Source organism: Pristiophorus japonicus, chromosome 14 (assembly GCF_044704955.1).
Source record: "Pristiophorus japonicus isolate sPriJap1 chromosome 14, sPriJap1.hap1, whole genome shotgun sequence".
In the NCBI taxonomy this organism is placed as follows: Eukaryota; Metazoa; Chordata; class Chondrichthyes; family Pristiophoridae; genus Pristiophorus; species Pristiophorus japonicus.
In genome coordinates this window covers 30,298,269-30,312,397 of record NC_091990.1, presented here as the reverse complement: position 1 = coordinate 30,312,397, position 14,129 = coordinate 30,298,269, and the positions used below count along the sequence as shown (strand labels likewise).

At 40.8% G+C, this 14,129-nt stretch overlaps 1 protein-coding gene across 1 annotated transcript; it reads left to right on the top strand.

Annotated features, from left to right (window-relative positions):
• The first annotated feature begins 635 nt into the window (after positions 1-635).
• Positions 636-13,691, top strand: mgst3b (microsomal glutathione S-transferase 3b). The gene is made up of 4 exons (XM_070898459.1): positions 636-876; positions 9,182-9,304; positions 10,841-10,913; positions 12,556-13,691. The coding sequence occupies exons 1-4, from the start codon at positions 721-723 to the stop codon at positions 12,654-12,656; spliced, it is 453 nt and encodes a 150-aa protein (XP_070754560.1). The 5' UTR covers positions 636-720; the 3' UTR covers positions 12,657-13,691.
• Positions 13,692-14,129: the final 438 nt, after the last annotated feature.

The following is a 14,129-nucleotide window of genomic DNA, read 5'->3' as shown; positions in this document are numbered from 1 at the left end:
CAAAAAAAAAAATCTAGGCTGACACTCCAGTGCAGTGCTGAGGGCCTGCTGCACTGTCGGAGGTGCCGTCTTTCAGATGCGGCATTAAGCCGAGGCCCTGCTTGCCCTCTCAAGTGGATGTAAAAGATCCCATGGCACTATTTTGAAGAAGTGTGGGGGAGTTGCCCCTGGTGTCCTGGACCAATATTTATCCCTCGACCAACATCACAAACGGATCATCTGGTCATCGCCGCAATGCTGTTTGGTGCGGGAGCTTGCTTGTGCGCAAATTGGCTGCCGCGTTTTCTACACGGCCGGCACGGACAGGATGGGCTGAAACGGCCGCCTTCCATGCTGTAAATTTCTATGATTACAACAGTGACTGCATTTCAAATAAAAGTATCTCAAAAGCACTTTGGCATGCCCGTTGGTCGTGAAAGGCGCTATATAAATGCAAGTCTTTTTAATTTCAATTTTTTTTAAAAAAAAGCAAAAGGAAAAAAAAAAGCTGAAGGGGAGAGACACCCAACAATTTTCACCTGGACAGGGAGAGAGAAGAGGAGAATAATGAGGTGCACACACACACACACGTGTGGGATTTTGAGTTGCAGCACCAGTGGCAGAGAGAGGGGGCGCTGCCCTGCTCCGAGGACTTGCTGTGTGGGTTTGGACAGTGCTGGTACCCTCTGCCCCTGTTGTTGGCGCAAGTCCCCCTTTTTCAGGCCGGTCAGTGTCAGCCCGATGCAGTACGTCCCCCCGCAGAATGTGATCCCCCACCCGACCCAGCTCATCCCCCCTCAATTCGGCTACGTGATCCTGGTCTTTATCTACAGCTGGGTCATGCTGGCTTACCTGGGAGTCAAGGTGGGCATTGCCAGGAAGAAATACAACGTCAAGGTAAGACAGCAGACGCCCCCGCCCCGCATCGGCACAGGCCTCCAGCGGTCAGTGCTTGAGCCGCACATTGTTGAGGGCCTGACGGTCAGCGACTGACATTTTCCACATTCCTTCACCGTCCCCGAGGTGAAATGGTCTTATTTATTTGTTTTTACTTCATTCTCTGCTGAGGCTTTTTTTTTCTTTTTAACCCTTTCAGCCGCTGTTATTAAATGCCCACTGCTGTTTCACAAGGTTGACATCTAAATGGATTTTCTCACGGTCCCACTGAGTTTGAGAGACTTGACGAGCAGAGCCAAAGGCCTGTTCTGTGTCAGGGCCCCACCACTGCGTTTCCTGAGGCAGGGCACAAAGGGTGATCCTGTTGCAGCCACAACAGGTTACTTCATTAACAAAAAAAATTAACTTTTGGCCCAACTTATTTTCTCTGCACAGTACTTATGTGGCTGATAATTTCAGAATAATTCTTAAAAAGATTAGTGCCATTTCATTGGAGCAGAATCCCTGCTGATTAAAGATGTTTGGGGGAGAGGGTTGCAATCCTGTTAGCTCACTATCATTAAGAACAGGGAAAATAGTTTTGTGATGAAGGAAACCGCTCACTGATTACCACCTGCACTTTTGACTGGGTCATTCATCATCATAGGCGGTCCCTCGAAATGAGGATGACTTGCTTCCACGCCAAAAAAGGACGAGTTCACAGGTTTTTCAATGAAGGACCTGAACTACATGTTGAAGGGTGCAAGATGCCTGTGCGTGGATTTTTTTTAATGTGTGGTGACTGTTGCACACCAGCCACCACACAGGCTTGACAGAACTAGGTCTTGGTCCAGTAGCAAGGATTAACCAAGACGACTGGAGACCAGCTCTGCTGCATGGACCTAGTGTACACTTTCGACAAGGTCCCACACAAGAGATTAATGTGCAAAGTTAAAGCACATGGGATTGGGGGTAGTGTGCTGACGTGGATTGAGAACTGGTTGTCAGACAAGAAGCAAAGAGTAGGAGTAAATGGGTACTTTTCAGAATGGCAGGCAGTGACTAGTGGGGTACCGCAAGGTTCTGTGCTGGGGCCCCAGCTGTTTACATTGTACATTAATGATTTAGACGAGGGGATTAAATGTAGTATCTCCAAATTTGCGGATGACACTAAGTTAGGTGGCAGTGTGAGCTGCGAGGAGGATGCTATGAGGCTGCAGAGTGACTTGGACAGGTTAGGTGAGTGGGCAAATGCATGGCAGATGAAGTATAATGTGGATAAATGTGAGGTTATCTACTTTGGTGGTAAAAACAGAGAGACACACTATTATCTGAATGGTGACAGATTAGGAAAAGGGGAGGTGCAACGAGACCTGGGTGTCATGGTACATCAGTCATTGAAGGTTGGCATGCAGGTACAGCAGGCGGTTAAGAAAGCAAATGGCATGTTGGCCTTCATAGCGAGGGGATTTGAGTACAGGGGCAGGGAGGTGTTGCTACAGTTGTACAGGGCCTTGGTGAGGCCACACCTGGAGTATTGTGTACAGTTTTGGTCTCCTAACTTGAGGAAGGATGTTCTCGCTATTGAGGGAGTGCAGCAAAGGTTCACCAGACTGATTCCCGGGATGGCGGGACTGACATATCAAGAAAGACTGGATCAACTGGGCTTGTATTCACTGGAGTTCAGAAGAATGAGCGGGGATCTTATAGAAACGTTTAAAATTCTGACGGGTTTAGACAGGTTAGATGCAGGAAGAATGTTCCCAATGTTGGGGAAGTCCAGAACCAAGGGTCACAGTCTAAGGATAAGGGGTAAGCCATTTAGGACCGAGATGAGGAGAAACTTCTTCACCCAGAGAGTGGTGAACCTGTGGAATTCTCTACCACAAAAAGTTGTTAACACCAATTCACTAAATATATTCAAAAAGGAGTTAGATGTAGTCCTTACTACTAGGGGGATCAAGGGGTATGGCGAGAAAGCAGGAATGGGGTACTGAAGTTGCATGTTCAGCCATGAACTCATTGAATAGTGGTGCAGGCTCGAATGGCCTGCTCCTGCACCTATTTTCTATGTTTCTATGTACACACATGTCGCAGTGTCGGCTGGCCTGTGCTGCCCCTGGTCCCAAATTCACAGCTCCCCTGGGCTCCAATCACGTCCTTCTACAGTCTCTCGCCACTCCTTCACCCCGACCTCGCCGCTCCTGGTGTATCTGCCCACGTTCCAATCACCGACCTGGACTTTGATGACGTCACTCTTCGCTGCCGTCATTATTCAATGGTTGAGAGCAGGGCAGCTAACTGACTCGGCAATTATCAGTAATCAGCCGAATGTCAGAGACAGATTTAGTATTTTTATTTCAATTAACCCCAACTAATGCAGTCCAAATATGGCTGACCATTTCTGGTCAGGTGGGAAGAAATCTTGATGCAATCCACTGCGGATGCAAGTATTCTGTAGACAGGTTTTTCCTGTTTTTTTTAAAAACTTTGCTCCAGAATTTTGACTGCTATTTTGTGGGTTAATTACATTTTTTGTTTTGACATCGATCTTAATTTAGCATCTGGTTCTACACTTGTGTATTATGCAATCTTTTTCACCAGTTACTTGACAATAATGCTCCTTGAGTTTTAAATACAGCACTGTAGGCCTCACATTCTATATTCGTGTTGTAAATATATCCAACAAAGATACTTTACATATCCATACATCTGGCCAATTGTAAGTGCATTCTACAGCTTCTTTGCCATCAGCTGTTTTCTCCTGACTCTGAAATTCAGCAATGTTTGTGGCTTTCTTTCCTCTGCTGCCATTTCATCCATCCTGCTTAAACTGCACCTGCTACCCACGTGCAATCATGTACATTAGTTCAGGAAGGCCTCCTCGTAGGACTGCTCCTGGGCATGGCCAAGGTGGCCATCAACCGGCCCAGGCAGCGGGCGGTCGAGGGGGTCGTTCAGCCCGACTGCCTGCCTCTCTTCCGCAGTTACATCCAAGCCAGGGTGTCCCTGGAGATGGAGCACGCGGTGTCCACTGGTACGTTCGCGGCCTTCCGCGAGAGGTAGGCGCCAGAGGGACTAGAGTGCATCATCACCCACGAAAAACAAATTTTCATTTGATTCAAGTTTACTGTCTAAAGTTTAATTTGTTTGTCAGTTTTAGTGCCCCCCTTTAATCAGGAGGCACTTGTATTAATGTTTCAACTTTAAAATAGTTGTACATTAGTTCTATCATTCAAGTGCAGCAGCAGAGCCATATGTGCAGTTTATGGCCCAGCAGAGCACAAACAAGCCTCCCTGGAGCCATTATTTAAATACAATTCAAATTAACAATCTTAACAAAGTTGAGGGAAAGGACATGGGAAACAGTTTATGCGAATTAAAAGGAAGTAAAAAATGACGTTCTTGAGAGTGCCCATTCTTGAGTGACTATAACTCATTTGTAACTTTATTTCTGATGAATTGTCCATTCTGATGTAAATAAAAATAAAATGTAAGCCTCTCCATAACATATCCCTTTAATCACCCATATTCTAAATATTAGATTATGGATGAGAAAATAATGTTGAAGGCTGATCTACATAAATATATGATTTAACAACAAAACATACTCTCTAAACTTAAAACACAAAGTAACTGTTCCTATAAAACAGATGCATACATTGTATATTCAAACATAATGCATATTCCTTGTTTTCATTTTTAATAAGTAGATAAATTAAATCCAATAATACTTTAGTGGGAACCTTGTTAGTGTGCTCTTTGGAGTTTGAGTTAAACAAATGTTTAATTTGCATGTGTAAAAAGTTGTTTCAACTGGGAACCTACTCAGAAGCAACATGAATCAAGTAGGTAAAAATATCCAGTTAAAGTGGCTTTTTGTACACAGGATAATAAGCAAAGACCATCCAGGAAAGAGAAAAGTAAATAATTTAGATCATCTGTAAATGTTTTCTCTGCACAATAGAAGAAAGAAGGACGTACATTTATATCGCGCCTTTATGACCACCGGACGTCTAAAAGCGCTTTACAGCCAATGAAGTACTTTTGGAGTGTAGTCACTTTTGTAATGTGAGAAACGCAGCAGCCAATTTGCGCATAAGCAAGCTCCCACAAACATCAATGTGATAATGACCAGATTATCTGTTTTTTTGTTATGTTGATTGAAGGAAAATATTGGCCAGGACACCGGGGATAACTCCCCTGCTCTTCAAAATAGTGCCAGGGGATCTTTTACGTCCACTTGAGAGGGCAGATGGGGCCTCGGTTTAACATCTCTTTCGAAAAACTGCACTGGAATGGCAGTCTAAATTTATGTGCTCAAGTCCCTGGAGTGGGATGAGAACCCACAACCTTCTAATCAGAGGCGAGCGTGCTACCCAATGAGTCACAGCTGACATAGGCATTTGTGCATAAAATTACTTCAGGCTTAATGTAGAATTGTAATGCTATCTGGATTTTTATTGGAATCCTCCCATCCATTCCGATTAATAGGACCTCGGTCAGATTTTCCACCTCATTGCACCAGAGTGCTGTCAATGAAATGTGTTGGAGTAACTGGAAAGCTCAGAAATTGGGTGGTCTGCTGTCATATCTCCAACCTATTGACAGTATTATCAAACAATCTGGGTTATTCAGAAAGCGCAAAATTGAGTCATAACAGATCACTGCAGACACACTTTTTGTATATAGCTTTACCTTGGACCATGGTTCAAATCCAGTCTCGACTGATTGGAGTAAACTTGCTAAACCATGTTACCTTTAAGAGTCCTAAATGAAATAAGTTTTAGCAGTTTCAACTCACTTCCTAGCGGGTGTCTGGCATGGCCTTGGAGAGAGTGTGGAGGTGATTTACTGGAAGGGTACCAGGGATGAGGGACTTCAGTTATGTGGAGAGACTGGAGAAACTGGGATTGTTCTCCTTAGAGCAGAGAAGGTTAAGGGTAGATTTAATAGAAGTATTCAAATTATGAAGGGTTTTGACAGAGTAGATAGAAAGAAACTGTTTACTGACACAAAAGTGAGTCATAACCAAAGGGCACAGATTTATGATAATTGGCAAAAGAACCAAGGGGAGCTGAGAATTTTGTAAATGCAGTGAGATGTTATGATCTGGAATGCACTACCTGAAAGGGCGGTGGAAGCAGATTCAATAGTTACTTTAAAAAGTGAAGTGGACAAATATTTGAAAAGGAAAAATTTGCAGAGCCATGATGAAAGAGCAGGGGCGTGGGACTAATCGGACAGCTCTTTCAAAGAGCCAGCACAGGCACAATGGGCTGATAGAGCCTTACAGCACAGGAGGCCGCCAATGTACACAACACAAAAAACAAAATGGTAGTGTTACTCAGAGATTAGAAAGATAGCTGGCTTGGAAAATGCCACACAGTTGCCGGTACTTTTCTGAGAATGGGGTTAAAGTGCATTATTTGTAGCTGAGATACATTACTTTGCATCTAGTTTATGCCGTAACTGGAGTAAGACTAGTTGATACTGGCACCGGATGCCAAAGTAGAAAAGAATTTAGTCCCCAGCATCGATGTCCCTCACCTCAATGGATACAAGTTCAGTCCACCCAAAAAAATGATTAGATACTTTTAACAACACAATTGTGAGCCATTGATGTATCAATGTGCTGCTAAAGTAAAAAGACTTGCATTTATATATTGCCTTTCACGACCGCAAGACATCCCAATGAAGTACTTTTTGAAGTTATAGTCACTGTTGTAATGTCGGAAATGCAGCAGCCAATTTGCACACATCAAGCTCCCACAAACAGCCATGTGATAATGACCAGATAATCTCTTTTAGTGATGTTGGTTGAGGGATACATATTGGCCAGCACACCCGGGAGAACACCCCTGCTTTTCTTCGAAATAGTGCCGTGGAATTTTTTTTTACATCCACCTAGGAGAGCAGACGGGGTTTTGGTTTACTGTCTCATCCGAAAGATGGCACCTCTGACTGTGCAGCACTCCCTCAGCACTGCACTCGAGCGCCAGCCTAGATTATGTGCTCAAGTCTCTGCAGTGGGATTTGAACCCACAACTTTCTGACTCAAAGGCAAGATTGCTACCCACTGAACCAAGGCTGCCACCTAATATACCACCTAGTTTGCAGCTGAGTTGCAAGAGCAATGGTGTGCGAATACCAATTAAATAGTCAACTCCACTTGGTTGACTATATATTAAATGTCTGAAACTATTTTCTAACTACAATTATTATATCCTTCTTGATTAATGAATAGTTAGCCCTGGCAGCCCAAAGAGGAGAAATGTGAAAATAGAATTAAAGGATAAATACCTTCGCAAAGAGGAAGGTTTTGCTTTTCTCTCTAGAAACATTACAATTAATATATTTGAAAATAAAGACTTGCATTTATATAGCGCCTTTCACGACCACTGGCCATCTTAAAGTGCTTTACAGCCAATGGAGTACTTTTGAAGCATAGTCACTATTGTAATGTGGGAAACTAATTTGGTCAGAGATTATGAATTTAAGTAAGGATGAAAGTATTTTGAAGTGTGTAATGGCACTACATTTCCTCTGTCTTTGCAGGGAAAGCTATTCTTGTTTCAATGCACTGTGTATTACAAGGTGATAATGAAAAGCCATGTGAAAGGCCCATCAGGAGACTAATTGGCAAGACATTATACAATGTGAATAATTCTTGCAAATAATTCAGCAATGGTGTGAAGTAATTCGGGAAATCAGAATAGCATCAAAATACATTGCAGTTGGAAATTGATGATCTCCAACCAAGAAATCTTCGTACATTAACTGAAACTAAGAGTATAATGTGGGAAAATGTGAGGTTATCCACTTTGGCAGAAAAAATAGAAAAGTAAATTATAATTTAAATGGAGAAAAATTGCAGTGCTGCAGTACAGAGGGACCTGGGGATCCTTGTTAACACAATGTTAGTATGCAGGTACAGCAAGTAATCAGGAAGGCAAATGGAATGTTGGCCTTTATTGCAAGGGGGATAGAGTATAAAAGTAAGGAAGTCCAGCTACAACTGTACAGGGTATTGGTAAGGCCACATCTAGAGTACGGCATACAATTTTGGTCTCTGTATTTAAGAAAGGATATTACTTGTATTGGAGGCTGTTCAGAGAAGGTTCACTAGGTTCATTCTGGAGATGAGAGGGTTGACTTATGAAGATAGGTTGAGCCTATAATCATTGGAGTTCAGAAGAATGAGAGGTGATCTTATCGAAACATATGATAATGAGGGGGCTCGACAAGGTGAATGCAGAGAAGATATTTCCACTCATAGGGGAAATTAAAACTAGGGGACATAGTCTCAAAATAAGGGGCCGCCCATTTAAAACTACGAGGAGGAACTTTTTCTCGGAGGGTTGCAAATCTTTGGATTATCTGCCCGAGAGAGCTGCAGAGGCTGGGTCATTGAATATATTTAAGGCAGAGATAGACAGATTTTTGAGCGATAAGAGAATAAAGGGTTATGGGGAGCGGGCAGGGAAATGGAGCTGAGTCCATGATCAGATCAGCCATGATCTTATTAAATGGCAGAGCAGGCTCGAGGGGCGAATGGTCTACTCCTGCTCCTATTTCTCATGTTCTTAGTAGCTAAGTAACTTCAGAAGGTAAAGTTGTCCTTGATTATTTTTGCATGTAACCACAATTGAGAGAAGATAACTTTTAGGATAAATACTATTACTGAAAGGGACTTAGAGTTCCTCCATGGTCCTGGATATTTTTTTTTCCATTTTTACTATTCTACATTTAGAAGTTTCTGACAGTGTACAGGACATGGATTCCCCTTTACTAGACTAATCTAATGTTTATAAAGGACAGTCTGCTCCAGGAATTTTCCATCATTAGTCTTTTAGAGACCAGTCACAGCAGTTTTCTCTTTCACTAGTAGTTGGTGCTTTTAAGTCTCTTGGTATGCAATTAAGGGCCACACTGTTAATATTTGAGCTAACTTGACTACTCTTATGGCAGTGATTGATGTACAATAGGTTATGCATGAGATACTGCAATTTTCATAGGAATTATTATTTTTAGGGTTGAGGAAAGGGTTTTAGTTGGAAGATACTGGTTTAATTCTTACTTTGGTCTTTGATCAGTAAATTACAAAATATATTAAAATACAGCATTAGTTAGTGAGCTCTGCAACATAATTTGAAGCATTCATGGAAAGCTGGGATCTGTTTAGTTGAAGTAGAATTTATTGGATTAATTTCCCATCGACTGTCAGTAATAATGGACTTTAAGCTGAAACATTCATGAGAGTTCTGGAATTAGGTCGTGCGGCTGATCATTAAGTTTTGTAATGATACCTTTTATTTCCTTCCAGTATCCAGCCATGTATAGTGATAAAGAGCCAATATTCAACTGCATCCAACTAGCACATCAAAACACATTGGAGATATTTCCTCAGTGGCTGATTTTCCAACTGATAGCTGGAGTTGTCTATCCGGTAAGGATGAGGATATGGCATTGTAGCTCAGGGAACTATTCTGCCCAAAATAATCTGTGCTGTCCTTTTCCATGCTGTTCTCCAGCCAGTAAGGTAACTAGTTCCACAGTACGTAACTCCTACAGCTTTTATCTGAAGGACTGTATAGTTCATGAGTTTATAACGAACACTGTCTTGTTTCTACAAAGAGCAAATAACTTAAAAAGATTACATAATTCAACAGGCACTGATGCAAAATATTGATTCTTCAACAAATTATCACATGATTGACATAACTTTAGCTTCCTGAAAATGCACTTCATTTAATCCTGGGGTTCACGTCGCTCTGCCTGCCTCAGTTTTATAGAGGGGAATGGTCCTGCAGTAGTGACACATTTTGCATTAGAACAGAGTAAAAGGCACTTTCTGTCTTACACCCTCCCACAGACCATGGGCAAATCTGCACTGCCTCATCCTTCTGCTGAAAGAAAACTATGTGACAGGGTAGAGGTAAAATTGGGTTGGTTGGCATACTTAGTTATATTCTTATCACTCTTTGGTTAAAGAAGCTTCTCCTGAATTTTCTATTGGATTTATTAGTGACTCTTATATTTATGAGAAATATACAAATTCGAACAAGAAAATCTACCATTTGGATAACATCTTAATCTTAGAAACATCTCAAAGTGCATACATATTTTGAAGTGCAGTGACTTTTAGTATATACTAACAGCTATTTTCTGCTCCAGAACAAAAAGTATAATTTTAGACATGTACACAAAACCAAGTATTTTCCATTGGCCCGGAATTGGGGGTTGGAGTATGTTTCCAACCTGCTAAAAATATCCACACTTACCTTCAGGTTCCCAGGCTTCAGGTCCTGGGCCTGCAGGTGTCCGCCTGTGGAAAGGCCCACAGATCCCAGGGACGTAGGTGGTTTGGAAGCGTCCCTGGGTTCACGCGGGCCAGGTTCTCATATGCTTATAGGGATTCCATTTATGAATGGAATCCCCATAAGCATATTATGAATCCCCAAATAATTAAATTATAAAAATAAATGTTCCCATTTTCCAATGTAATTAAAACTCCCTTCAATAAAGCATATACAATAACATTTAATTTTTTGAAAAATAATTTCAAACATTTTAATCCAGGAAAAAATGTGTGAACTAATTTTAAATGTTTGTGGATGATTTTTTAAAATTATAAAATGTTTAACTTAACACTTTTACCAGGCGTAAGGGTTTCGTGGGCATTTGCTGGGCAGTTGGGCAAATAGTCCAACTCTGCGCCAGCGAAGTGATTTTTGAGGCGATGCGCTATATCTGTCGATGTGAACCTTGATAGATCGCAAGTTCTGGATTTTCATGCACGCAAAGTGCATGTGGAAACCCGGAACATGCGGGGGAATTTTAGAAGGCGTACGCCATCATCAGCCCCGCAAAATTTGGACCACTGATTTTCTTTGTTAATGATATCCTTCATTGTGGGTTCCAAACATTTTTTCATATCGCACACTGAACAATAAAATAATCCAGTTTATTTAATATTTCACAGATCACTGCTTCTCTGCTTGGTATCATCTGGGTAACCAGCCGATTTAGTTATGCATGGGGATATTACTCAGGGGGTACGTATTATTCAAATTCTCTTTTTCTATACAAATATTTTATATTTTAGAAGAAAACAAATTACATTGTTAAACACATTTATTATCTATGTTACTTTAAAGTACTCCAATATTGATGGAAAAACATGCTTTTCTGTATCTCATAGAATGATACAGCACAGAAAGAGGCCATCGTGTCTGTGCCAGCTCTTTGGTAGAGCTATCCAATGAGTCCCACTCCCCTGCTCGTTCCCCATAGCCCTGAAATGTTTTTTCCCTTCAAGTATTTGTCCACTCTTTGGTCAACTCTTTTGAATATTACTGTTGAATCTGCTTCCACCACTTTCAGGCAGTGCATTCCAGATTATGACAATTCGCTGTGTCTCTCAGAAAAGTGTCAATGCTCTTCATTTATGATAAAGTTTTTGAGGTCCAATGAAAATGTAGCAGCCATTTAGTTACACAAACAGCAACGGCTTGTTAATCTGATTTTGGCTATATTGGTTGAGGGAGAAATTTTGGCTAGGATACAAGAGCTCCCTACTCTAATTCAGTTAATGCCATGGGATCTTTCACATCCACCAAAACCAGAGACCTGAAAACTGTGCCTCAGTTTAATGTCTCGCCCGAAAGATAACCTCTCCTGCAATCAGCAATAAAATACTGAAGCTCTGGAGAGGGTTATCAACCTACCAGCTAACATTACTAACCAAGACAAACTGACATGCAGAGTCAGCGTTAACAATAAAGGCTAAATAGCAGAAAAGCAATAGGTGTTTTTCACAACCAAAACATGCGGTCTTTAGCTAGAGTAGGATTCTATTGGTGAAGTATTTTGGTGTCAGTAGTTAGATAATGCAAATGTGCTAACCTAGAAAACTGACAAGCTGACTAACCGCTTTAGACAGAAAAAAAGTCTTTAGGTGGAAATTGTGCTGGGAGGTGGGTGGAGTCGGTGATTTGTCCAAACTCTCGCTTCTGCACATGCATCAGGAGACGCATGCACTCCGATCTTTTAATCATTCAAGTCTTATTAAGCAGCTTATGGATCACAACACCTTAACTCCCTCCCCCCAGTTGGGGTATTTGTCAATTCTCTCCCATTTCCAACCTCACCAAAATGCCCATTTATCTGTCTTTCCTTCTGATGAAGGCTTACACATCAGAAATATCATAACCTATTCTTCACAGATTCTGACTAACTGGTTGTGTATTTGCAGCAGTTTGTTTCGGTGGTTGCTTTCTTTTGATCTACCCAACGATCACTGTTTTCCCTCTCCTGGTCTACCTGCTTGATTTTGTCATCTCAGCCTTGGCTTGTTTTTCTCTCCCTGCCCCCTAAATTTTCAAACTTTTTTGAAACCTTTGATTCCTTTCCCCACCCCACCCCACCTTTGTTCTGCATGTGGTCTGCAAATAGTGAGGGGCACATGGAGTTCACTGGATCATAATAGATCAAGCTATGAAACTCCTACTTCAACAAAAAATTGGAAAAAAATAGTCCAATATTTATACTTATTTATAACTGGTAACAGATCAAACCTGCAATTTATACTTAAAAAAAAAAGTACTTTATAGTGTTAGTTATCTCAAATAATGAAACCATATTTTGTTTTACATTATGTACTTTGGTTCAGCTACGTTATCTGCTTTTTCTTCACAGTGCCAGAGAAAAGAATGAATGGTTCCTATGGATACATTGGTCTACTGGGAGTCATTTTCCTGTCCATAGTTATTGCTATTAATACCCTCATTTTGCTGTGATAAAGAGCCATTATACATTCTGTCACTACGATGGGCGTAGGAAATAATTGTGATTGGCTGCCCAGCAGTTCTCCGGTATCATACATATGCAGCCATTTTGAAATGAGTATCATCTTAGCCACTTCCTGCTATTTGTTTAATGACCAATCATTTTAAAATGGTCAGCCTGTGGTGGAGTTTTCACCCTGATATGTTAAGCACTGCATTTTGATTAGGTTTTGTGGCACAAAACAGATTTTCTATTCCATTCAACAAAAATGATGCACTACAAAATACTAAAAAGTTGCATTTTATAAACTGGGTAACTATAGATAAACCCGAAACAGAATCTAAATTCCAAACAGATGGGCAGATGGCTGTTGCATCCTCTGCTCTAAACTCAGAATTCCTCTTTACTCCAGTTGAGGGTATGTAATTCTTGGTAGTTTAAATTGAATGTGTAATCTTGAACCAAGTTTAACTTTTTTTCCCCTCAGTTATGTGTGTTTTAGTTCCAAGGGTGCTCAATATTTCAAGTTGGTTTCCAATGGTAGCTCATAGCATCAGCATGCACGATGATTTGAAATTAAATCAATTGAAAGATAATAAACAGATAATGGCTGAAGTGTACAGCAGGATGATGAACATCTGATTGAGAAAGATAGGTTAACGGATTGGGGTGTGATTCATCATGAGAATACCCACAACTTTGATAAAGACTTGCACCTGAAACATACATGCATATTTCTTTCAGATGTCATTGACCTGTACATTTTCAGCATTGTCTGTTTTTAAAATCAGATTTTCAGGACCACTAAAAGTTGTCAGTTTAAAATTGGATTCAGATTAAATAATGAAATGCCTTGAGGTATAATTTTTTCTTGCTTCAAGTTTTCTATAGAAATTTTAATGTAACCATTTATCAGGATCCAACTATAATTGATGATTGACATTAGTAGATTTTTTACTGTTTTGTTTAGATGGGTATGCGAATCTTGATGTGGCTTCATGTTTCATTACATTTCATTTCGAATTAAAAATCAATTTTAAAAGCAATAGTTGTTTTGGGTTTAAGTTACTTGAGAAAATCCACAACTTTATCCGCAAAAGGAAAGTGAGCACTCTAAGAAAACTTTCTGTAGTTTAAACCACTTATGGACAGCAACAAGCCACCCTTTTCCAATTCACATTACAGGATGATGTAGAAGCATCAAATGATGTAACCTTTCATATACTGCAGCAAGACATTGGCAGGTAAAATTCTTTAGACTGATGCCTGAACCAAACTACAGTGACCAACTGCCTGTCTGAAAGTTAAACGGCAAAATGATGGGAATCAGCAACATTGGTTCAAGAAAACACGTGTGCATTTTGTAAATATGAGTCAGATGAAGTTAAATGTCTATCCCTCTTGTGCTGCTTAACACCATGTCTCAACCAGGTTATCTAGTTTTTACTTGCATCATACAAGCTATGCAAGTCACAAGCCCTATC

What these genes read in the sequence shown, in the direction of transcription:
- mgst3b (XM_070898459.1), top strand. Translation starts at nt 721, where the DNA reads ATGCAGTACGTCCCCCCGCAGAATGTGATCCCCCACCCGACCCAGCTC. An exon ending in TAGCTGGAGTTGTCTATCCG is followed by an intron (nt 9,305 to 10,840) that starts GTAAGGATGAGG and finishes AATATTTCACAG; the next exon opens with ATCACTGCTTCTCTGCTTGG. An exon ending in ATGGGGATATTACTCAGGGG is followed by an intron (nt 10,914 to 12,555) that starts GTACGTATTATT and finishes TTTTCTTCACAG; the next exon opens with TGCCAGAGAAAAGAATGAAT.